The 25,661-nt window shown below is 37.9% G+C and overlaps 3 protein-coding genes across 4 annotated transcripts; all 3 read right to left on the bottom strand.

Annotated features, from left to right (window-relative positions):
• Positions 1-162: 162 nt before the first annotated feature.
• On the bottom strand, positions 163-4,329 carry pank2 (pantothenate kinase 2). 2 transcript variants are annotated; one of them, XM_057341653.1, is made up of 7 exons: positions 3,959-4,329; positions 2,615-2,967; positions 2,265-2,512; positions 2,009-2,185; positions 1,795-1,918; positions 1,445-1,570; positions 163-1,351 (listed from the first exon to the last, which is right to left on the bottom strand). In XM_057341653.1, the coding sequence occupies exons 1-7, from the start codon at positions 4,185-4,187 to the stop codon at positions 1,301-1,303; spliced, it is 1,308 nt and encodes a 435-aa protein (XP_057197636.1). In that variant the 5' UTR covers positions 4,188-4,329; the 3' UTR covers positions 163-1,300. The 2 variants fall into 2 exon arrangements, with proteins under 2 accessions (XP_057197636.1, XP_057197637.1); XM_057341654.1 differs by having other exon boundaries at positions 3,930-4,071.
• Positions 4,330-4,509: 180 nt separating this feature from the next.
• mavs (mitochondrial antiviral signaling protein) lies at positions 4,510-16,421 on the bottom strand. The gene is made up of 9 exons (XM_057342249.1): positions 15,706-16,421; positions 15,384-15,564; positions 14,655-15,289; positions 13,758-14,524; positions 13,532-13,680; positions 7,596-7,753; positions 7,276-7,456; positions 6,527-7,179; positions 4,510-6,396 (listed from the first exon to the last, which is right to left on the bottom strand). The coding sequence occupies exons 1-9, from the start codon at positions 15,853-15,855 to the stop codon at positions 5,914-5,916; spliced, it is 3,357 nt and encodes a 1,118-aa protein (XP_057198232.1). The 5' UTR covers positions 15,856-16,421; the 3' UTR covers positions 4,510-5,913.
• A 1,346-nt stretch (positions 16,422-17,767) lies between these two features.
• On the bottom strand, positions 17,768-19,501 carry LOC130558923 (G-protein coupled receptor 151). Its single transcript, XM_057341655.1, has one exon. The coding sequence runs from the start codon at positions 19,207-19,209 to the stop codon at positions 18,034-18,036; it is 1,176 nt and encodes a 391-aa protein (XP_057197638.1). The 5' UTR covers positions 19,210-19,501; the 3' UTR covers positions 17,768-18,033.
• Positions 19,502-25,661: the final 6,160 nt, after the last annotated feature.

The following is a 25,661-nucleotide window of genomic DNA, read 5'->3' on the forward strand; positions in this document are numbered from 1 at the left end:
TTTCCTACTCGCTTAACGGAACGCTGTCCTGCGGTTTCTCAAATGCTCACGTTTCACGTGTGTAACAAGCGATTCTGATGTGCATTATATAATAACAACAACGATACGTGTTGATAGAAAGACATTCATTTCAAATCTATTAAATGTTTCTGTATTGTGTCTCAAACAAAAGCATAATAATTGTGCTTTATATTTTTTATTACAAAGCAATATTGCATATTATCTGTAATACAAAAACGTACAAAGTTTTTGTTGAAGAATATGATCCATGTTTAAACTAACAAACTACTTAACCTAGCACACCTTTTAACAAGGCACTTAATGTTTGCTGTTTACAGGAACAAACTACACATTTTCTGTACAAACATAAGCAATAAGCAAGTCATATATCAATGAACTAACGTTATAGAGAAAAGATGAATGTGAGCAACAGGGACACCAAAAATATGCAGATGAAAAATTCAAACGTTTCCATCCCTAGGGGAGTTATCCATCATTTATAATGACCTTTAAAGCTTAAGATTTTAGTTCTTCATGACAAAAGACTTCCCGGTCCCCTTCTTTTTAACAGTTCTTTCATGTAAAATGACAGAAAGTATAACAAAATTGGTTTTCTACGAACATAAGTGGTGGTCTGAGTGAACTGTATACGGTATGCATGAAATTCTGACTCTGAAAAAGTGCTCTTATTATTATGCTTCAGAGTTCAGACCTCTACAACAAAAGAACAAAATGAAACAAAACAAAATTAGAGAACAAATTACATTTTTCTGAGAATTTTTTGCATTTCTCAGAAAATATCCCTCTTTAGTTGTGTTCCTGTTGTGAATACACAAATATGATCATAACCTGTATTGCTGTATTCCACAATACCAATGTTATTTCTTTACCAGTAAAAGCAGTACAGTATAATCTGACAGCTGACACATTTCAGCACTATAAATGACAGCAATTAATGCTAATCTGCTTGTCAGACTTACTTTCCATTAAAGCTCTTTGTTTTTCTGGTTTAGTTGCCGAACATGTAATTAAAAGTTCTAATAAGATATGAATCAGTTTTACAGCAACACCGTATATTGGTATAGGGATATGTTTTACCTCAATTGTTTACCAAGCTGGCATAACCCACTGTTCGGAGGTAACGTAAAAGTGGCTATACTGCCAGATAGCTGATAGGACTTGGTCGGTGTAGTTCACTGTGTGGTATGATAACAATCTGACATTTAAAGGCAGCTTTGGTCTAATGCATAACTATTTTAGGACCTTTGGTGAAAGCCATCAACAAAGGTAACAGCTCAGATCAGGATGGGTTTGACAATTCCAAAAGCGCTCCAACCGCACCAAAATATCCCTGGAAACAAATATGAAAGGAATACACACTGGTTAAGGGTGAACTGGTTACATGTTGTTTCAGATTTGTTGAGCAAATACTATAAAAACACACCTCATGCCTGAGGAACAGAGCTTTGAGTTGTCCTTTGCTCCAGTAGTCCAAAGCATAAGCCAGCAACTTCATAGACAGTGTGTTCACTCGCAGAAAGTTTCCAACGAACACCACTCGTTCAATATTCTGAATGAAAGAGTCTCAATAAGCATTTATCCTGGAAACAAATCTTTGAACAGGTGCTTTCAAAAAGCTGATAGACCCCTGGTCTCTCATAGCCCTGTACAATGCTGCTTGATCCAGATTCCACAAGGCAGCACCATAAAGAGGCTGACAGACAAGAGCAAGACTTCAACAAAGGCAGGAAACATAATATTGCTTAACCTTATAGTGTAAACGTAAACATGTACCTCATTGTGTGCACACATGCGTGTGATCGAGCCAATGTTGTTTGTGATGGTGACAAGTGTGGCTCTAGCCAGATCCTCTTTAGTGACGGAGTCTCTCTTCTCCTTAGACATCATGTTCCCAAAACTATGAAAATACACAAACGCTGCATTCATTAACCTGACAAACATGCATTATGTGAATTCATAGACATATACACAATGTAAGTGTCTATACCTGGATGCTACAGCCCATCCTGGCAGGCCAAATCTCTCATAGCCTCCACCATAGATGTCCTTGACTAGTTTATCTACACGTGTACTCTCTCCCTCTGACGCCATTGCAAGTGCCTCCTCAAAGGTGGAACATCCAGTCAACAAGCAACAAAGCCCAAGGAATGTACCACCACCAAGGCTGAAGATGATGACGAAACAGATCTGTTAGAGATGTCACTGAGTTATTAGAAATGAATGCTTTCAAAGCTATAACCAACCTGGTTCCAGTCACCCGCTTGTAGTTGTCTTTGGAGTATACAGCCAGTATGCTGACCCCTGAGCCAATGTTGACCAGCAGCAGAGGAAAGGGACAGCTCTCCAGGTTGTAAGCTTTCTGCTCACAGCGCTCTGGGTCTGTTGGGTTCACAAAGTAGTAACATTCAGATGGACCACTTGAGACCACGTACAAAACCCCATTTATCAGGCAGTCCAGCTCATCCAGCTTCACCAGCAGCAGATTGGCCATCTTGAAGAGAAGAATCACCACAGAGGGACATTCAGTAAAACTAATTAGATATACAAAATTAGTGAAACAATACACAAAATAGGCATGTCTACTCTGACACACCGTACGGAAGTCATCCTCAAACTTAAATGCACCACCTCCGGTAGCACAGAGAGTGGTATGCAGACTGGAGAAGTGCTTGTCTCGGCCCATCTGCAGGAAGGAGGGCAGCTCGTGCGTGGGAAAGCGTATGAAGTGCAGGCTGCCCTTGCGACCCCAAAGAGTGAGATCTGAGAGCTCCAGGTGGACATCTCGAATTCCTGTTTTACCGTAGGCAGTGTGCGAGGTGAGGTAGCGACGGATGCTTTTCAGACTCTCCACCTCCTCCAGTTCTTCCTCTGCTGTAATGTCTTTGGGCTCAAAGTAGATCAGCTTCACCAGTGTGCCACCTATGTCTAAGCCAAACCATGGAAAAGCTGGGCACCAATAACAAAATATAATCAGAATCAGAAGAGCTTTATTGCCAAGTGTGCTTGCACACACAAGGAATTTTCTTTGGTGTTGGAAGCTTCTAGTACAGACATTCAACACAATGACAATACAAATATAATAAGATTTACAGTCTAAAAGATTCTAAAATATGCATATATAAAATAAAAAACTATTGTACAGAAAATGCGGGATAATAACATATAAGAGACATTGTACAGGGTAATATATAGCAGAATATACATATTAACAGAATGTATGTACACTTGTGCAAATGGATAATGTTGTAAGTAGAGGTAGTGTTACATACATTAGAAATAAACTGTACATATAATAAGACACTATAGTGCACACTATAGGAGTAGTGGAAGTGGAGTATTGCTCTTAAGGAGCAGTTATCTGTTTAAGAGGTACATTTAATAATGATCGCATTATTAAATGTACAGCATTAGTGATAAGAGTATTTTATGAATTGAATCATAGAAAATACACCAAAGTAAATATATTAAGTACACTATTATGCTATATTAAATGAACGTTAGTCACCAAACAAGATATCTCTAGGCTTCAGGCTTAGTAAAATAATACATTAGACTTTAGAAACGAGACTCTAGCTTGTATTAATTAAATACAAATAAACAATTTTCAGCACTCAAAATTAAAATAAATGTTTAATTTTTAAATAAATTAAAAAAATCCTATTATTTGAACACAATATCTGACTACAGTGAGGTTACTAAGAAATATTATATCCTAGTAAACTACTAGTAAGCAAGTAAACTTAACCGATTTATAAATGGTTTACTCTTAATCGTAAGAAGACAAAATGGACAACAACAAAAATATATATATCAAACGAAACAGTAATTACAGGGTTTCATTTGCAATTTGTGTATTTGTCACTATCGGTTCTTTGCGTCATCAGCTCCGTTAACCCCGTTAACGTTACCTAGCGCCATAACAAGATGGTTCACCTACGCGGCCTGTTCTTCTTCAGCGAATCGAGCCTCAGCATCGCCGGAGTCGATTTTGCTTTTCGCTGCCCTTTGGATGCACCACCACTGGCCGCTTCGCTGTCCGCACTCGGTGTAGCAATTATGCTACATGTCGTTTCAGTCTTCTTTGATCGCGGGAGCCTGCGCGCTGTCGATTCTTCTTGCTCCTCCACACATCCCTCACCGTCACAGGGGAAGCCATTCAGCTCCATTGGTATTTAATGTTTAGCAGAAATCTCTACATGGACTGTTGAGTAGAGAAATGACCGTTAATGTATATAAATGCATTATCAGTATTTCTAACGGCCATTGACATCACTATGGAAAATGTTTTCGCCGTTATGTTTTACAACACGAGCGTTATTCGAATGGCCAATGAATGCGCTTTTCCTGTCATCTGTAACAGCAGCGAGCCAATCAGAAATCCGCTGATGTCGTTCCTTACTTTACCGGAAGATGGCGCGATTCACACGTTTCTAGCGATGCCAGAAATCATTTGGTCACAATTTTTTATTTTGTGAATGAACACAAAACTCGTAGAAGGCCACTTTATTTTAAAATCATTAACCGAAAACAAGATGGACACAATTACACATACAAGAAACAGTTTAGTCACATATATTGTTTCAGAGACTACTGTGCATTCATATATTTATTTATATATAGTAAAGAAAATCCCAGAAAACGCTTAAAATATCAGTAATAACATTACCACATGCAGTTTATTTAAAACCATATTCAGCCATACTGAATTTCACATCACACCAAAAGTTGTAAAAGTGCTATTTAGGCTAAAATATTACCAAACACAGATATTAAATGTTCAGTTGAAAGAGAGTACACATAACTCTGAGTCATTCATACTTTTTTCTCTGTTTTCATTATGAATAAAATAGAACTTAAACATTACAATAATCAAATCTAAAGTGCAATTTTGGTACACAGCAACATGGATTCAACACTTTCTTCGTTGCTGCATTTGTGATAACTGAAACAAAAATAGGATTTTTTTTCTCCAGAAACATGACACTTGGTTATTTTCAATCCATATTTACAGCCACCTGTGCAGATGCATTGTTTTATCCAGTTGGACAGTCTTAAAAGGAATTTGGAGAAAGAGTGGATGTGGGACTGATGGAAAAAGAGTTCACTAAAATATTCAAAAGGAATAAAATGTGTTTCAGAGCAAACTTTGAGTCTTTTGTAAAGACGTGGTGATAGGAGCAGCTCTGTAGATCTGTGTATTTCTTGAGCGAGTGTTTAGAATTAGTTTTACATAAAAGTGCAAGAGCCCTGTATACTCATGTGACCTTTCATAAATGTACAGCTGATTACTGTATAACATAATATGGAGCAAATTGGATCAGGTAAGAGGTAAGATCAGAGTTTGATTTTAAGGATGTGAATGGTCGGGCCGTACAGGTGTAAATGTATGCACAAATACAATCCTTACACAAAGCTGCTGTATATGGCTTTAGAAGACTTGGTTTTCAGTGCAAAAAAAGACTACTTGTACTGTACATTTCTGGAGCTTGGAACAGTTAGTATCCACTTTACTGAAGAAAAGCAACTTGGAAACTTGGTTTTGTTAAACATGAGTGTGACAGCACTTTTAATAACTTTAAGACTTCAGAATTAGTGCTTGATTTTCCAGACCACAAAAAGGCCAATGCCTACAGCAGCTGCTGCAGCAGTAAGGTGGAGTTTATTTATGTGGCTTGTTGTCTGGCCCTCTTCTCTCGGGCCTACTTTAGGACTACTTGCTTGCTTGGTGGCATTTGATTCTTGCTCCTGGTAGTTAATAGTGGTTGACCTCTCTTTGTCTGATGGTCTGATGGCATCTCGGCCAGATGGCTTACGAAGATAAACCACACTTTCTCTGTTTTCATAACTCTGGGCTGGCTGGTCTTCAGAGATTCCTGTGCTATGTTGCAGATTTCAGGAACCCCCACATGGATTGAATGTGTTACTCAGCATTCTTGGGGGCTGACCATTTAAATTTTCATCAGATGGTTCCTCTGACCAACGTAATTCATGTTGCCGTGTTCCCATTTGACTTTCCCATGAAGATTCATAGTGGTCCTCTTCAGGCTGGTTCAGGCTGGAAGCATCTGAGCTTTCACTGATGGAAGAGAGAGGATTGATGGGGTGCTCAAGACTAACAGACTGTACAGGCTCTGCTGAAAGCTCTGGTCTGCTGATCTCCAAATCACTTGTAGTTGTCGAGCACGGCTCTTCTTGCATGACAACTGCTTCATTTGGAACTTGAAGAACACCAGGTTTACTGAAATATTCCTGGCAGACAGAAGGGAGGCAGCGAGTAACTACATCAGCAGGGGAAGAAAGTGTTGCCTGAGGTGTTATTATGGCAGTTGTTTGGGCTTTGATTGGTATTCCAACTGTGTTGGTCCACTGAACAGTCTGCAGAGAAAATACAAGATTAAGCTGCATAAAATGACAGAATAATGGTTGAAAATGTGAATGGCTTGCTGGCTTTGGAAATCTTGATATGTCATGCTGTGTAATGTTTCTATTTTTGACAGAGCATTACCTCATTTACAGTTGGGTCAGAGCATTCTTCTGGTTCCATATTTAAAGGAGAATTGGTGTCCTGGACAGGAAGCTTCTCAGAGGTCTCTTCAACAGCTAATGGTACATGGTCCTTCTCTGAGTTCTGGGAACTCTGTGAGGTGGAGTAAGAGTTTGTAGTTTGGCTTAGAGAGGCACTTGAAGAGGAAGCTTGAACACTTAAGGTGGAAAAAAGGTTGCCATCAGTTAAGGAAGTGGTGGTTTGGCCATCTGGTTTGTCTGAAATGGGTGTTTTGTTTTCAGTTGCCCCAACCTGGGGTCGGACTTCATTTTGCTGAACAGTTGAAGTCACATTGGAGGCTGAGACAACAGTAGGGAGAGATGTTTGGGAGGAGAGTACAACAGGAGGAGGAATTTGAGGTTGAGATGCAGGTCCAGGAGAGGCGGCAGGTGCAAGGACTTGCTCTACATGCAGAAGATCAGAAGCTGGTGGTGAAACTTGAGCTGCGATGTCTGAAGGAGCAGTCGTCTGTGCTGGAGCATTAACTGAAGGTGGAGTCAGATGGGGAGGAGTGGTCACTGGGACAATATGAATGGTTACTGTGGTTACCGTTGTTGTAGCAGCAGCTGTGGAATCAGCAGCAGGAGCTTGTGCAGGTGCAGCAGCTGCATTATCTATAGACAGAACACAAACAGAGAAAATGGGCATTCGATAAATACCTACCCTACTGCTTTTAACAAAAGTAAGTCTATGACTAAGAAAGCTCTTACTCGTCCTTCCCCTGATCCTGTCATAAGCATCACTGAGCTGATCAGCCAGTGTTCTGTGTTCACAGGTCCGCAGTGCAGTGATGAACTCCTCAGGCCAGTTCTCTCGTCTGCGCAGGTTGTCCAAAAGCATCTGCACAGCAGCATAGTTCCCAGCAGAGTCTTTTTTGGCTTCAACCTCCTCCTGTAAAGTTTAACAATATGTAAAGTTTTACATGATCTATGATCAATATCTTATCATTATTATATTTGAGCTTGGATGATCACATATCTGACACGAGTTGAATGTTATAGTTGCGTTATGGGTTAAATGTGATGCTTACCTTATCAGTGAGCGTGAGGCACGGCAAATAAGGCAAAATCTCTTTCACTTTGACTATTGTTGCATAATATCCCAAATTCCGCCTGATCGCCTCATTATAAAGCCGGTCACTTGCGTATGTCATTTTAGCACTTGGAAGGGAAAAAGTAATAGAAAAGTGTTAACTTAGTGGTTCAATATTACAAATCACACTATATAGAAACCACCCACGTCTACTTTAAACTGGACGTTAATACATACTTTAATCAAAAATCAGCCCTGAGAAAAAATGTGAGAAACAAAAATCTATTAAGTGATGCCTATGAAAGCGAGAAAGATAAAGTGAATGTTTTATTGTATAGATTATACACAGTTAGGCAGGGTGCAGTGTGTAAATGTGATTGCATCATTGCACTGCACAAATTTATCCTACTTCAGGAGGAGGATGAAAGCTTTTAATTGAAAGTGAAATCTTGTATTCCATTATTGAATTGTTAAGTTTCCCTTAAGTTTCCATTTGGCCTTAATAAGAAAACAGTTTCACACAAAAGAAAAAAAAAGATTTGATTGCATTCTTAAAAACAAAACCTAAAGCCAAAAATCACGTGCTGCATAATCAAGCCAGAGAGGCAAAATTCTTGTTTGTGTGAGATGAGAAGGCAGCGCATCATTTATTAAACAGTAATCATTTGGGGATGCAATATGCCACACTATTCATGCTAATTTTGAATACTGCACTGTTTTATGTTCTTTTTGTTATTAAGTAGGATTACATTACTACACATTGCAATGTTAATGAATCAATATGTCTGCTAACCTTCTAAGAATATATGAAGAGTTCAGATGCAAAACCCTTTAAACGCCACCTCCGTCAAAAATAAGATTATTTATTTCTGTAAAACACTATGGGGCGGTTTCAAAATGTTTATGTTTTTTTAAAACTTACTTTACAAAAAAATCATAACTGTGTCTGTGCGCATCTTGAGAAAACAATCACACACCTCTTACATTTAAATTAGTCTGGGACTATAGGCTTAATCCCTGTCTGGGAAACTGCCCCTATATTAAAAATGTATGGTATATTGAAAATGTATCAAAGTAAATAAAATGAAACGCATACAAAATGAATGTTTAATGAATGTTTAATAATGAATGTTTATGAAATTTGGTACTTTATTTAGGCATATAATCTAGTATTCATGTAGTATTGGTGTTTTATCATTTTTTTTATAATCCCCTAGAGTTCCCTTACAACTCCCTAAACTTTAAAGGAATCCCCATGTGGGAAATCCCCATCTAACACATCACAGCTGTGATGAAATGAAACAACACTGACAGGATAATTACTTTAATATTTCCCTCTATCTTAGTAAGTTTAGAACTGATGTTACCCCACTGGTAAAAAAAATAATGAATTACAAACTTCAAAGCAGAATACTGCTGATCTGCAATGGTTAGTCACAGTGTGCTCACTCTCCTTACTTTTCCCAGGAGAAGGAAAATCATGTACAACACTGTAGAATGCCAGGGAAGAAGGTTCAAAGAGGCTAGGTCAGATGTGTTTTTACCGCTTTTTGTTCAGAGAGCACATATTAATTTCTAAACTGAGTATAATCCATGCAACATATGATTATGGGACACAGATGTTCAGATAGTCTGGTTACACAATGCACTCTTTCCACATTTTAGAATAAAACAGCTAAAGTTATTGACATATTTTAAGAAAATATATTTTTAATTCTACAGAGTACGCATATTCTGTTAGAACGCAGCATTGACAGATTTGATCATCTATATCTGCAGAAATTATTTTAGGCACTTAAGCGTAAGGATACAAATGGCTTCACAAGAAACATAAATTCAGTCAAATGTGTCCAAGTTTTGGACTGCTAGTGCATGTTCATGACCTGTGAAGTCAGCCTAACCAAACAAGAACATGACCCAAACCCAGCCTTAGCAAGGACAGATTAGCAATGCGAGAATTTTTTATTTGTCTCCTGTTTGCACTCAAACAGCTCAGGTATTATAATCTGTTGTCAATGACAGTGTTGCTCATCTCCAGGGCTGGGAAGGTTTCTTTTAAAATGTATTTCACTACAGATTACAAAATACATGCTTTAAAAAGTCATCTGTAACGTATTTCATTAGATTACACAAATTTTGTAACTTAATCTAAATAAATACTTTAGAATACTTGGAATACTAATAAGGTACATAAAACAAAGGGATCACCAAACAGATGACTTGGCTTTCCTCCGCATATTATTTTAAACAACATCAGTTTTACAGTTTCCCATCATTGGACATTATAGTCCACAATTGTGAGTATATGTCACACAATTCTAAGAAGTCAGAATTGTGGCTGAAAAAGAGAATTGTGAGGAAAAAGAGAACTTCGGCAAGAGGTATGAAACCTATAAGCATAAATTTAGTTTAGGATGCTTTTGCAGATTGTCAAAGTCAGAGAATCGACAGTTGCTGTTTACATTAATTGCCTGTTACAGTTTATATTAATGTTTAATGAAATAAATGACATTACATTTCCAAGTAATCACTTTGGTAATCTAAAATACTTTTCGAATGCAACTATAATTTGATTACTACCCATTTAAAAGTAACTGTAATTAAATACAGTTACTCAAATTTTGTATTTTAAATATGTAACTAAGTTACATGTATTTCGTTACTCCCCAGCCCTGCTCATCTCAGCTGAGACTCACAGAGCTTTCTGAATTATTCAAGACATGCATAACTCGCCTATCATAACACACGTCTCTCAAAGGTCAACCACTACACAGTTCTATTGGAACAGAGCCATAAATGATTTCCTATTGTATGATAACAGACACATGAGGGCCCGCTCACTCTCCTGAGCCACACTCACCTTGCCAGGTAATGTCATTCCTCTATAAGCTATTGTGCACCCAGCCAGGTCCAAACCTATTCAGTTTCTAATAAATTATTATAAGCTTTAAAGCACCCAGTTGAGGTCACAATGACAGACTTGTTACTTGGCTTTTGTTCAAGGAAACTGGCAAACCTGCTCCTTGGTGGAATGTCCTCTAAACGACCCAGCTATTTTGCAGAAAACATTTAACGTTATTGTCTGATATACTAAAATATACTGTACAAAAGAATCATCTGCCTTGATATACAGCAAATTCACTGTTTCAGTATTGACAAACATGTGTTAAATGGTCAAAGATAGTGAAAGGTATGTACGGGACGTTCTAAAACGCTTAACGTGAAAAACGCTTAAAGTGGCGCAACGTACCTAGATCAAGGAAAACAAAATTCATGTCAAATTTTACTTCTAATAAACACATGCTGCTCTCACAAGAACGAGCTCTTGTTCCGCGGATAAAGTAAATAATATCACGTTAAGCGTTCTCACCATAGAAGTCCATTATAAGAGAAAACATCTTAACGTGGCTTAGACAAATTTCTGTCGTTTTAGTTGTAATTAATACTTCAAAAGCCACCGTGCATTGTGTTAAAAAGTGGCGTAGCCTACTCTTTATGCCCCGTCTGAAACCAATATTAAGAAATGAGGCTAATAAAGTTGCTAACTCCTGGCTTTCAGTGTCGTTACGTCGAGCTGAATAGCTTGTGGAGCAAACTAGAACAAAACAGCACAAATGTTTCTAAAAGCTCTGATAAAAATGGACAGAAATATAAATTAGATGATACAGCGCGTTCTTGTGGCACGAATGCTCGCGTGGCTATTGCGTCAGTGGGCTAACTGGCGTTGAGCACCGTTTATCCGCGGACCAAGAGCTCGTTCTTTTGACAGCAGCAAGTGTTTAGTACAAGGAAGGTTTGCCATAAATTTGGTTTTCCATGATCGTGGTTTAGGTACGTTAAGCTTTTTTCACGTTAAGCGTTTTAGAATGTCCAGGTATGTAGCTACTACAGCCCGTGCAACAACTAACGTTACAGTATGAGTGGACTATTAAGATTGTGCTTATATTCTAGAATTAAACACGATTTATCTATTGGTTGTATACGAAGAGCAAGTCGCAGGATATCGAACAATCCAAAGACCGTGTACATAAGCATGTTTTAAATCAAATTGTATTTTTACGTTTAAAATAACACGAGACAGTTTGTATCAGAGGAACTTGTTCGCCATAAAGTCGTCACCCATAAAAGGAGCGCCTGTTATGCAACAGACATTTACATACGATACACAACGCATACAATTATCTCACAAATAAACATTGTAAAATATATTTAAAAAAAAAAGAGTAATTGAATTTACCCTTTAGAGGAAGGTCAGTCTTTGCTGTTCCTCGCAGATCGTAGGCTACTACTAGTTTCGGTTTGCACGTCTTCCGTTCTGTATTTAAAGCCCTGCCATGGCATGTCATCAACCTCTCTGAATTTTCATTGGATAAAACTTTTAACTGTGTACCATCTTTAGAATACAATATAGCGCCACTGAAATTGCAGTGTACAATCATTTCCTTCGCCACCTTGGTGTATTTTAAATGTGTTTTTGTAGCACGACACTCTAATAAGTCTAATAAGCACACCTTCGAAAAATCTGATACAAAAATAAGGCACGTCCACGAATGGGTTGACGCTTAAAAAGCACACTACAGAGAAGCATGCGTAACAATTTAGATAAATCTGTTAAGCTATATCATGGAGTTTCTAGCTGTGCTTGTGTCAACCGCGTGGTGTTTATTTAGACTAACAGTTTTTTAACTTTTAATCCTGATGATTATTTATTTTATTAAATTAGAATAATTCAAATGACATTGAATGTAGTTCCCCAAAATGCCAGGAGATGGCCATGTTTGCAGTGTGTTTACACAATATTTAAAATGTGTCAGTTCTTCCCAAAGACCAGTAGATGGCCTTGTTGATACAGTGTAGATCAGTACTCAAGACCAGACAACCTATGACGACTACATGCTGTATTAATCTTTACATTTCATTAAAACCACTCTACATGATAGAGTAAACCTCGTGTTCTGACCTATGTAATGTTTCAAATATTATTTTTATTATATTTCTACCTAAAATAAACAAAGATTGTAGGGGCTATGAACCCGAAGGATTGATATATTTTGCTATAACATTATTCCACTTACTGTGACATGATCTGAGTTCACCTTAAGTGCACCTGTGTAGGAAAGGCATTATTGATATAAATTACCCAGAGTGGTCTGTTATACAACATAAGAACAAAGGTCATAATTCAGAAATATCCAGTAAGGATCAAGCATTCCACTGAGACCTGTGAAATACATTTAACTTGTAGTTAACATAATCCTTAAACACCTATAAACTGTTGTAGCCTAATTTTAACTTGTCAAGACCACATGTTTTACTCTGTAGTGCATGATACAGTACATTCGGTTCACCCCTAACACTGGCGAGAAAATGTATTTTGTAGCAACCAATAAGGATTTTCAATGAAATAATTATGATCTTAAGGCATCTCTTTCAAATTTCACCTAAGGGTAATCATCCATTAGAAACTATTAGTGCTTATGATAGCATCCTGTGTGCTGCTAGTAATACTTACCACTTATTCCCACTTGCCTTTTTATTAGTCTTTTCTTTCTGTCCCTACCTCTCATATGATTTACAGAAATATGTTTACATCATTTAAAATTAAATAGGGCTTTATTTAAACTCAACTAAACAAAAGAATAAGCATACACTTTATCATCATTGTAAAATATTATTTTATTAAAATATTTCAAAACATATACATACAAATACACAAAGAGGTAGCAAACAGAAAACCACCCAGGGCAAAATGAAAATGTACATGCATTTAGACAACATGTGGCTATAGGCCTACTGTTTAATTTCCAGCGTGTCCGATGTAGAAAACCAACTTGTCTCACCTTAAGGAAAGTGTTTAAATAAATCAGATATAGAGGTCAGAGTTTAAAGTTCAACGTTGCTTTGATTCAGTCGTTCCCAGGGTAACAGAATCACTATCCTCCATGACTCCAAATGTTGGATCTGGGAGAGTTTGACACGACGCGTCAGTTGCGGTCAGAGTGGACACACCTGCTCGCTCATCCAACACCTTCATAACCATTGGGCACATCTCATTTCCACAACACAAACTACTAAGACTTTCCCTGAGAGGCACAGAAAATAAAACTCTTTTGTTAAACATAAGCGTGACAGCAGCTTTAATAACTTTAAGAATTAGTGCTTGATTTTCCAGACCACAAAAAGGCCAATGCCTACAGCAGCTGCTGCAGCAGTAAGGTGGAGTTTATTTATGTGGCTTGTTGTCTGGCCCTCTTCTCTCGGGCCTACTTTAGGACTACTTGCTTGCTTGGTGGCATTTGATTCTTGCTCCTGGTAGTTAATGGATGTTGACCTCTCCTGGTCTGATGGTCTGATGGCATCTCGGCCAGATGGCTTACGAAGATAAACCACACTTTCTCTGTTTTCATAAGTTTGGACAGGTTGGTCTTTAGAGATTCCTTTGCTATGTTGCAGATTTTCTGAACCCCCACATGGATTGAATATGTTACCAAGCATGTTTGGTGGCTGACCATTTAAATTTTCAGCAGATCCTTCCTCAGCAAAGTGAATTATGCTGGTCAGTATTCCTGCTTCACTTTCACATAGAGATTCAAAGAGGTCCTCTTGAGGCAGGTTTTGAGATGAGGAAGCATCTGAGCTCTCATTGATGAAAGAGTGAGGCTTGCTGGAGTGCTCAAGACTACTGGACTGTCCAAGTTCTGCTGAAGGCTCTGGTGTCCTGCTGATCTCCAAATCATCTGTAGTTGTCGAGCACGGCTCTTCTTCATCTGGATGAAGAACACCAGGTTTACTGAAATATTCCTGGCTGACAGAAGGGAGGCAGCGAGTAACTACATCAGCAGGGGAAGAAGGTGTTGCCTGAGGTGTTTTTATGGCAGTTGTTTGGGCTTTGATTGGCATTCCAACTGTGTTGGTCCACTGAACAGTCTGCAGAGAAAATACAAGATTAAGCTGCATAAAATGACAGAATAATGGTTGAAAATGTGAATGGCTTGCTGGCTTTGGAAATCTTGATATGTCATGCTGTGTAATGTTTCTATTTTTGACAGAGCATTACCTCATTTACAGTTGGGTCAGAGCATTCTTCTGGTTCCATATTTAAAGGAGAATTGGTGTCCTGGACAGGGAGCTTCTCTGAGGTCTCTTCAACAACTAATGGTACCTGGTCCTTCTCTGAGTTCTGGGAGCTCTGTGAGATGGAGTGGGAGTTTGTAGTGGGGTCAAGAGAGGCGCTTGAGGAGGATGCTGGAGCACTTGAGGTGGAGAGAACCTTGCCATCAGTTAAGGAGGTGGTGGTTTGGCCATCTGGGGTGTCAGAAATGGTTGTTTCGTTCTCAGTTTCCCCACCCTGGTTTGAAACTTTACTTGAAGCCACTTCGGAGGTTGGGACAACAGGGAGAGATGTTTGGGAGGAAACTACAACAGGAGGTGGAATTTGAGGTTGAGATGCAGGTTCAGGAGAGGCGTCTGGAGCGGGGACTTGCTCTACATGCAGAAGATCAGAAGGTGGTGGTGGAACTTGAGCTGCGATGTCTGAAGGAGCAGTCGTCTGTGCTGGAGCATTAACTGAAGGTGGAGTCAGATGGGGAGGAGTGGTCACTGGGACAGTAGGTGTAGTTACCGTTGTTGTTGTTGTAGCAGCAGCTGTGGAATCAGCAGCAGGAGCTTGTGCAGGTGCAGCAGCTGCATTATCTATAGACAGAACACAAACACAGAAAATGGGCATTCGCTAAATACCTACCCTACTGCTTTTAACAAAAGCAAGTGCCCGACAGAAAGCTCTTACTCGTCCTTCCCCTGATCCTGTTATAAGCATCACTGAGCTGATCAGCCAGTGTTCTGTGTTCACACCTCTGCAGTGCAGCGATGAACTCCTCAGGCCAGTTCTCTCGTCTGCGCAGGTTGCTCAAAAGCATCTGCACAGCAGCAGAGTTGCCAGTAGAAGTGTTTCTGGCTTCAACCTCCTCCTGTAAAGTTTAACAATATGTAAAGTTTTACATGATCTATGATCAAAATCTGGTCAGTATATTTGAGCTTGGATGATCAGTCACATATCTGACATGAGTTGTAATTTTATAGTTGTGTTTTGGATTAAATGTGATGCTTACCCTATCAGTGAGCGTGAGGCATGGCAAGTAAAGCAAAATCTCGCTGACTTTGACTATTTCTGTATAACGACCCAAGTTCCACCTGATCACCTCATTATAAAGCCTGTCACTTGCGTATGTCATTATAGCACTTAAAAGGGGAAAAAGCATTAGAAATGTGTTAATTTAGGTTAATTATAATAAATCACACTAAATAGAAACCGCCCAGGCCTACTTCAAACTGGACATTAATACATGCTTTAATCAAAAATACCCTGAGAATAGAAATTCGAGAAACAAAAATTTGATAATTTAAATATATTATGAGTGATGCCTAAGCTAGAAAGGTAAAACGAAGGCATTACGTATAAGATTACACACAGGCAAGGTGCAGTCTGAAAATGTGATTGCGTCATTGGACTGCACAAAGAAAACACGATCTCGTAGGATAGTGAACAATACAAAGACCGTGTACATTAAACATGTTACATCAGCATTTTTGCGTTTACTATAACGCGTATTGCGTTTGTATGAGACGAACTTATTCGCCATAAAGTCGTCATCCATAAAAGGAGCGTTTGTTATACAACAACACGCTCACAAATGAACATCGTGAAGTGTACAAAAAAAGAGAAATTAATGAATAAATTGATGAATTAAGGTTACCCTTTAGAGGGAGGTCAGTCTTTGCTGTTCTCTACTGTTTAGTTTCGGTTTGCACGTATTCCGTTCTGTATTTAGAGCCCCGCCTATGTCATAAATCTCTCTGAATTTTCATTGGATAAAACTTTTAACTGTGTATCTTCTTTAGAATACAATGTCGCGCAACTGAAATCGCAGTTACAAGGATTTCCTCACCACCTTGTTGTAAAAATGATTATTAAATGTGTTTTTTAATCATAATCACTTATTTCTGGTATTGATTGCGTAGAGCAGCATGTGGGGTCAAAACTTTAATACGTTTTAAAAACAATAGAAGCATAATATAGAATCATAAATAGAAGCATAGTGCACAACAAAAATATTAAATATTTTACGTAAAACTGTTAAACTATAGCATGAACTTTCTAGCTGTGTTTGTGTTACCGCGTGGTGTTTAAACTAACACTTTTTTACTTTTAATCCTGATGATTGTTTATTTTATTCAATTAGAACAATTCAAAAGAAAAATACATTGTGGCAACTAATAGATATTTGATGTAGTTCTCAAAAAGGCCAGAAGATGGCCATGTTTGCAGTGTGTTTGCAAAATATTTAAAATGTGTCAGTACCTCCCAAAACCAGTAGATGGCCTTGTTGATACAGTGTAGATCAGTACTCAAGACCAGACAACCTATGGTGACTACATGCTGTGTAGGCCTATTAATCTTTACATTTCATTAAAACCACTTTATTTACATGATAGAGTAAGCCTCATATTCTGTCCATAATGTTTAAAATATGATTTATATTACATTAGTATAAACAAACAGAGATTCTAGGGACTATGAACCTGACTTGAAAAAAACTGATTGATTATTACATTATTCCACTTTGGGACATTATCTGAGTTCACATTAAGGACACTCATTATTGATATAGATTACCCAAATGAGTGGTCTATTATACAACATATGAACAAGGGTCGTTATTCAGAAATATTTGACTGTTCAGTGTAGTGGTTGAAGTGTAATACGTTCAACTTATATTTCACGTAATCCTTAAACACTCATAAACTTTTGTAGCCTAATTTTAACTTGTCAAGGCCACATTTGGGCATGTAGTGCATGTTACAGTACATTTGGTTCACCCCTAACACTGGCGAGAAAGTGTATTTTGTAGAAACCAATAAGGATTATCAATGAAATAATGATGATCTGTTATAAAGCATCTTTTGCAAATTTCACCAAAGGGTAATCATCCATTAGGCACTAGTTGTGTTTATAATAGCATCCATGGTGCCGATAATACTTACCTCTTTTTGTCACTTGCCTTCTTGTTAGTATTTTCTTTCTGTCCATACCTTTATGATGCACATTTACAGAAGTATATAATTTACAATTAAATAGTGCTTGTGTTTGTGGCTTTATTTTAACTCAACTAAACAAAAGAATTAGCATACACTTTATCATCACTGTAAAATATTATTTCATTTTTACACACACTTAAAATATTTTAAAACATATACATTAAAAATACACAAAGAGGTAGCAAACAGAAAACTATCCAGGGCAAAAGGAAAATGTAGGCTACATACATTTAGTCAACATGTGGCTATAGGCCTACTGTTTCATTTCCAAGGTGTCCGATGTAAAACCGACTTGTCTCACCATCAGGAAAGTTTAAAATAGGTCGGACTGAGGTCAGAGTTTAAAGTTCAACGTTTCTTTGATTCAGTCGTTCCCAGGGTAACGGATCACTATCCTCCAGGACTGTAGTGTTTCGCCTTTCGCTCCAAAAATGCTCAAGATCCGGGAGAGTTTGACACGACGCGTCCGAATGCCTCTCAGTTGCGGTCAGAGTGGACACACCTGCGCGCTCATCCAACACCTTCATAACCATTGCGCGCATCTCATTTGCGTTACCCTTTATTTCCAGCCTGTGTTTTGCACCCCGACAGGTTAATTGAGAACACAAACTACTAAGACTTTCTCTGAGAGGCACGTGCATGGTGAGAAGGATGGCGGGACAGAACGCGCTGGACAGGTAAACGCACACCTGACCAAAGATCAGCAAGCCAGCTGGAGGTTTGCAGCGTTCTCCAGGACTGTGACGCACCCACATCCAAGAGGCCCACTCGGGCAGCATCATCAGCGCGTTCACGGCGATGATGCTTAAATACAGCAAAGAACTCTCATACTGCCGCGCAAGGAGAGGCTCCTCGTGCGTACTAGGTTTGATGTGGAAGATGGTCCTGATGTGGCACGCAGTGGCGAGTATAATGGGAAGAACATAGATGGCCATCGGTAATAGCTTGCTGTACAGTCGCATGACATCTTGGGAGTCAGAGTTTAATTCAGAGACGCACAGACTGATATTTCCATCTTCTTTTAACCTAGAGAATACGATATCAGGAATTGGAAATACAGGCGCAACCGTCCATATGATCACTAAGGTTACCAAAACGTTCTTTTGGCGGAAATTTGACTGGTCATCTGGATTGGAGGAAAAGTTATGGCGCGCTTGGCTCGCTGCTAACAGTGTAAAAGCTTTGACGGCCAGGCAGCTATGCTGGATCCACTCTGTAGTTTTGCAAGCCATTAGCCCCAGTGTCCAAGTGCGCTTGTAGTATGTGACCGCGCGCATGGGAGCGCACAGGCAGAGTATCAACAAGTCAGTTGCGCTCACATTGGCGAGCATGACATATGCCTCCGATGATCTCTGGCTTGTGAAAACGTAGATAAGAACGACAAGCACCAAAACATTCCCCGCGATTCCAAGCCCACTGATCGTACTGAGAATGGCTGGTATGATTACCAAAGTATCTTCACCTTTTAACTGTTGAATGCCACCATCGAAACTCACAAATGAGCTGTTCACTGCCATGTCCAATTTCACGAGTGCCAAGACTTAATCCAAAAGAGAACCCGTTTCAAAGAATACTGTGACATGTGTGACACTGGATTGCCAAAGCACTTTGCTGTACAGAGCTGGCATTTGGGTACCTTGACTGAAGATGCGTTTTTTTAGATGCCATATACGACGTCATCTTAGCTGAAGGGAACTGCAAACCCAAATTTGTCTATTGTAATTTTTTGAAAAGTACTAATGGAGTTTTCTCCAGCCCCAGCACTCATGTGAAGGTCCTCATTGAATGTAATGTAGATGAAAGGATTTGTAATAAAAGACAGCTGAAAAAACTTTATATCCAAGAATCAACCTGGGATCAGTCCCTTTTTGGTTTTGAATTGTAATTTGAGGTGTCTGCTAATAAACAATGTAATGTTATTTAATAAAGTTTTATGTGTGACTTATGCAGCCAAGATACATATCTTGCTATTTGTTTAGCCAATTTAAAGGTGTGATGTGTGTTAGGTTTAAGGAACATTAAAAGTGCATTACAATTTTTGTTAAAATTACCAACATGACAGGAAGGGCCCACTAAATGTGTCTTTAGACTGCTGAATGTGTGGGGAGTTGTTTCATGCAGCCATAAAGCATCCTTCAGTCTGTCCTACTTTTTACAGTACTGCCTGTGTATTCATTCCCTGCCTTAGGCACTATAGGCACTATAGTGAGAGAGCACTATAAAATGTTTGCTTGATGTGCAAAGGACATCCATGGAGGTTATTTTTATTCCTGTTTGAGACTTTTCAAAATGAAGAAAGTAATAGTTTTTCTTCGGGGTCTAGGGATTTGCTTTCAGAGGGAACATGGCCCACACACTCTTGTTATCTGCCTCTCTGCTGTTTGCCAGTGCTTTTAGACCTCCAGCACATGTGTTTTAAAGGCCCTGGAACATTACAAATATTTGATTTGAAAAATTAGGACAGCTTAAAGTATTTATGTACATATACTCTATAGAGATTGTGTAGCAGTGTAGCAATTTTCCTGTGCATTTGGAAAGCACCAGCATTTGCTTTCTGACTGAGATGAACATTACACTCAAAGGGCAATATAAAAGATAAAGATGGTATAGGCCTACCTTTTGGGCTTTAACAATAATTAAAAAACTAATATCATTCATGCATGGTAACAAAAACTGACATTACTTTATTTACAATCTATTGCACATTACATAAACAGTACATTACATGAAGTAAGTAACACTACACTGTCTGAGCCGCCTGGCTGCCCATCCAGCATTTTTAGGGATTGGCAGAACTCCCCACCACCCAGCATGAATAAACTAAATGTCTCATAATTAATTAATAATGGAGAAGTATTATTTATGGGATTTTCAGTTCAGGTTTTGCAACTTTAACACAACACTGTTATTTGAATCCAAACCCCATTTGTGCATAATATTACTATGGATCATTTGAAAACTTCTTTGTAATTACTGAAACAAATAACAATATGAAGTTGCACAAACAAATATCAATATATCAAAAACAAAATCACAAGCAAAAGGTTAAATAAAAAATCACTTGTAATTGTTCTGTCTTCACAATTCTTATTGTTCGAAAGGTTATTGAAAGGCCTATACGCAATTATCCAGAAGAGGGCAGAAAAGTCCATAAAGCCACGCGACCTTAAACTTTTAACTGTTTTTAAAAACAAATCTTCTACATAATTAATCAATTAATATAACACAATTATAGTAATATTAAAGATTGACCTTAATTACTTAATATTGTTGGTTGTGAAATTATTTTGGAGAGTTAATTGGAGAGATCATTGATTTACCGTCCTTTGAGAGAGATTCAGTTTAAATGCTAATGGGAGGGCTCTAAATCAAGTTTTTTCATACATAAATGCATTTTGGAACAAGATATATAAAAACCTTTTTGTCCTGATCACATTCTTTATACTTCAAGTTGTAAAAAAAAACTTTACACGCAATTGTAGAAATGAAAGCGACAGGTCAAACATTTTGATCCATATTTTGTTTTTTAATGCACGCAGTGCCCGGGTTAATCTGCACGGTCATGAGGCGATCTGCCTCATGCGATACGCCAGCCGCAGGATGGGATTTCTCCCACGAATCAAGGCCGAAAAAAGTCCCCCACCTCATAGCAAATCGGTGACCCGGACTTTATGTAGACCCCTAAAGAACCATAAATTAGAAAAGTGAAAGTTCAATTGGGCCGAGATTAAGAATAAATAGAAGCCATTGTAGATAACGCATGCACTATTTGCTCATCTATTTAACATTCATTGAATTGAATAATCCGACTTTATTATCGTAAGTAGTCTGCATATGTACTATGAATATGCTAATTCATATTTGCTGGAAGCAGTCCACGGCTTAATCATTTTTTCATCAATATATGCACATCTCACGTAGGCTAGATTCACAACATGCCACAGCTCTATACGGAGAAAGCAATAAGAAAACAGATTTGTAAGGTGGGGAGGATCCATTGTCTTCAACCATCTTCTGATTGCCTCTGTTCAAGCCATTTCTAGCTGCTCGCCCTAGGCCAGTCAAGTTACATTTCAATCAGCAGATTCATTGAAAAGCCATTACCCAAAACTAGACGCTGAAGGCGTGACGTCATTAGCGCATTAATTGGCTGTCACTTTGCATACGAATGCTAGGGCCCTCGGCCAAATAGCCCTTTTATCTTTTTCATTTACGGGGAAATAATAGACAATTTATCATTAATCTAAAGCTAGAAATATTAACAAGTTAAATGTCATTTCCTGCGCTCTACCGTGTTAATACTTTCCTGTTGCTTTCTGCCCTTAAGCACTCTGTCGACGTTTCCTTCTTTGAATATTCATTGGTTGCTACTTTTTTACACCTTTTTTACACCTTCTCTGCTATATAAAAACACAACCTATTAATGAACCATTGGCACCTTATGTGGTAACCAAGCTTTACTCTTTAAACTATTGCATGTTTCTATAGTTTCTCTCTCTGTTAATGTAACGTATCAACATCTACAAGTATAATGTCTATAGTCTATGTGTAATTTTTATAATTTCATTTTTTTTAAAGAGGTATATTGCAGAACTAAATGTCTAAACAAGGGTCTATTGCATAGAGACAACATGCCTGTCCTGACACCTGTCACATAAACAGACATAATAGTTTTCATCAAGGTAGGCATCTCATTATAGTGAAAGCACCAATTAAAAATTACTGTTACAAAACAAGTTATACTGTAATACCTTTTGTGTTTCCAACCAAACAAAATTTCCATCTTCGATATTTTAACAATGTTGATAACTGAACAACGGCGGTACCCATTGACTTGCATTGGCTTTGTGTCCATACAACAGAAATGAATAGGTTTGCTGTTGGGTGATTACCAACATTCTTCAAAATATCTTCTTTTGTGTTCTGCGGAAGAAAGAAAGTCATACAGGTTAGAAATGACAAGAGGTTAAGTAAATGAAGACAGAATTTTCATTTTTGGGTGAACTATCCCTTTAAAAACTTGAGTTCAAAAGCTGCTCTAAATTTTCACTTTAAATCAAATTGCCAAGTGATGATAATAAACTTTAAAATGCAGTTGCACTTTGCATAACTTAAAAAATGAATTTGAAATAGGTTAAAACATTTTGATGAGTTTAAGTAATAAAAACTGTTATGCACATAATTTTTTACCTTATACTGTTTAAGCAGCCCATTATTGTTTAATGAATGTCATTCATGATCATAAAACACATCTTGATAACAGTAACAGGCATTTCTCTGTGACCATCAAACTTACACCCAGTTAAAAATCGAAGGGCATGGGTTGATAGGTTAATGACGTTTGCCTTTCAAACAAGTAAGCAGATCTATTATACTGACCTGTTTGAGCTCAAATCAATCAGCAGTCAAGGGCAAAGACCTAAACAATTGGCAGATGCACAGTTCACTCAGATTAAGACAGCAGGATATAAAACAGTGGTCACGGGCAACAACGTTCATAAACGCACTAAAATCCGTTTGATTAATGCACAGAGGTCTTTGCCTTTGGCTTTGACACAATGCGCAGACTGCAAGACACAATGGCCTCCAACTAAACAAATAAACAAATGACACGGCTAAACCTGCAGATGCTGTTCGATTAGCTTCTGCATTTATGGTGTATGTAAGCGTATAATCCAGGGTCACACTGAAGTGAAACCTATCTGCCGGATTATATGAAAACAATTATGTGGGAAATTTATACTTATGGACACTTTAATGGCCAATGGATCTTACATCTAAACACAAATATATTTGATTGAAATTTTGTTCCAAGTTAAATCACATTTTTGTAGCGTGTTTTGATGCAGTATACAGTATGCATGTAATACATTACTCTTCATAGCATCTTAAATACAAATAGAAATTCCTACCTTGGGGGGATTTTTAACAGTTTCATGATCTGTATTTTGGGGTCCATCACCCTTGACCTTGCAGTGATCATGGCAATAGACCTTGAGACAGAGAAGATGAGAATGGTTGGTGTGTGTGCTTTGTGTTTACAATGAACTCTCTTCATACACAGTCAACTCACACATAAATGCACACAGATGGCCTGGAGGATCAATTTTTGATGCTTGTGGGTACGTGCCACCCATGATCATGACCACAGACCCTGTGACCTTAAGCCTTTGACCCCTAACCTGTTTAATTGTGTCTGCTCGTTGTGGTATCCAATCACAATAGACTTCAAGATCAAACCCAAGTGTCTGTTTGCCTTATAAGCTGTTAGATAAACACTGATGATCACTGACAGATTGGACCATTATGATTCAAACACAGGACACGCATTCAAACTCTACACCACAGCAAAGCAAACTGAGTCTGTAATCTTTCATTCTCTGTCAAAATATCATTCCGTAATTGAAATTAATTGGGCATCAGCATAATGCACAGATACTAACTCAAATGGAAAGTGTGCATAACATGGAATTTATATTTCTCCTCCCAGTTCGTCTTCTTTTGTTGGTGCTGTTGGTTTTTCTGGATTCCACTGAGAAAGACAATGTTCTTTTCTTTCTTTCTCATTTTTTGTCACACACTTTATATGGTTACAGTTCACTCTTTTCAAAACTGGACAGCAGTTTAGTGGGTCACAGAGGTCCTGAAGTACAAAATTGTCTTCTTGGAAAATGTTGGGTCAAATAAAGTAAGTGAGTCAAGTGACTGTCTTGTATAATACTGTATCATTTATCAACCATTAAAACAGGGAATGTTGCACCATGGTGGGGGTTGTAACACAGTCAATAAAAAAATCTATAAATCTTAAAATTTTAAGTAAAATGTAACACCTGTATAAAAATTTTGATTTGTGGTCACGTTAATAGTAATTATGTTCTGTTAATTGTTTAATTTTATATAGGCTATACACACATCAACACAAAAACCATATGCCTACATAACATACATGAGTGAAGCCCTTTCACAGAGATCCTGGAAAATACACAGATGTGTCTCTCAATTTGTCCTTGGATCATTTGATGTTGGCTTATTCACACTGCCAGTGATGATTATCTTAAGACAGGACTGGTTAAATTGGGATATTTAAGTCGCTTTTATAAAAAAACATTATAAAACATTACTGCATGGTGTACATCTTGAGACAAACATTGGCATTGACATATTTTAAGATATGTCTGGGCAAGTTGTTTTCATTAGAACAGCTCAAACGTTTAATTTAGTCTGGGACTAACCTGAAGCCTTGTCTGCATAAGAGTGTCCAAAAGTGTTGTCCTTTTCTTCTTGATTTAATTGCAGTTTTGAGTTATGTTAAAAATGTTTCCTATATTTAGCAGTTATATTAACATAAACATACAGAGTTAGGGTCAAAATATCTAATCTTCTTGTATATGCAAAACTCGCCCACACCCCTATTCAGAAATGTAGACGGTTTAATTACTGAACCAGATCTTAATAGATGAGGGCAATACATCCTCTCTATATACATTGAAACATGTTTGGGTATTTCATGCGTTTTGATTTATTGTACTGATGCGAACTTGCGATTGAATTAAGACGTTCAATTTTACATGCTTCATGGATGCAAAGAGATTTTGTTATTGTTTTCATATACAATAGGACAATAAAACAAGTGAGAATAGTGTAATAATTGTACATTTCAATAGATAGGTTTAAGCTGACGGATTTGAGAGAGAATTTTGTTCTATAGTTTTGATAATAATGATAATTTGATAGCCTAATAGATATGATTTTAAATTATTGTTTTTTTGCCATATGTAACGTGATCACTTCTTAGTTCATCTGGGTTCCCTCTTTATCGGATGATTGACACGAGAGGTTGTCAAGTGCCGTTTGTTCCCACAAGATGCTTCCGCACGCAGTTTAGCAGATAATTAAATTGTAAAACGAGTTAAACCTCTCAAAGAAGATCTTGATGCCTCTAGTTTGTAAGTGGACACCGTGAATAAGC

The sequence above is a fragment of the Triplophysa rosa genome, linkage group LG9 (genome assembly GCF_024868665.1).
Source record: "Triplophysa rosa linkage group LG9, Trosa_1v2, whole genome shotgun sequence".
NCBI lineage: Eukaryota > Metazoa > Chordata > Actinopteri > Cypriniformes > Nemacheilidae > Triplophysa > Triplophysa rosa.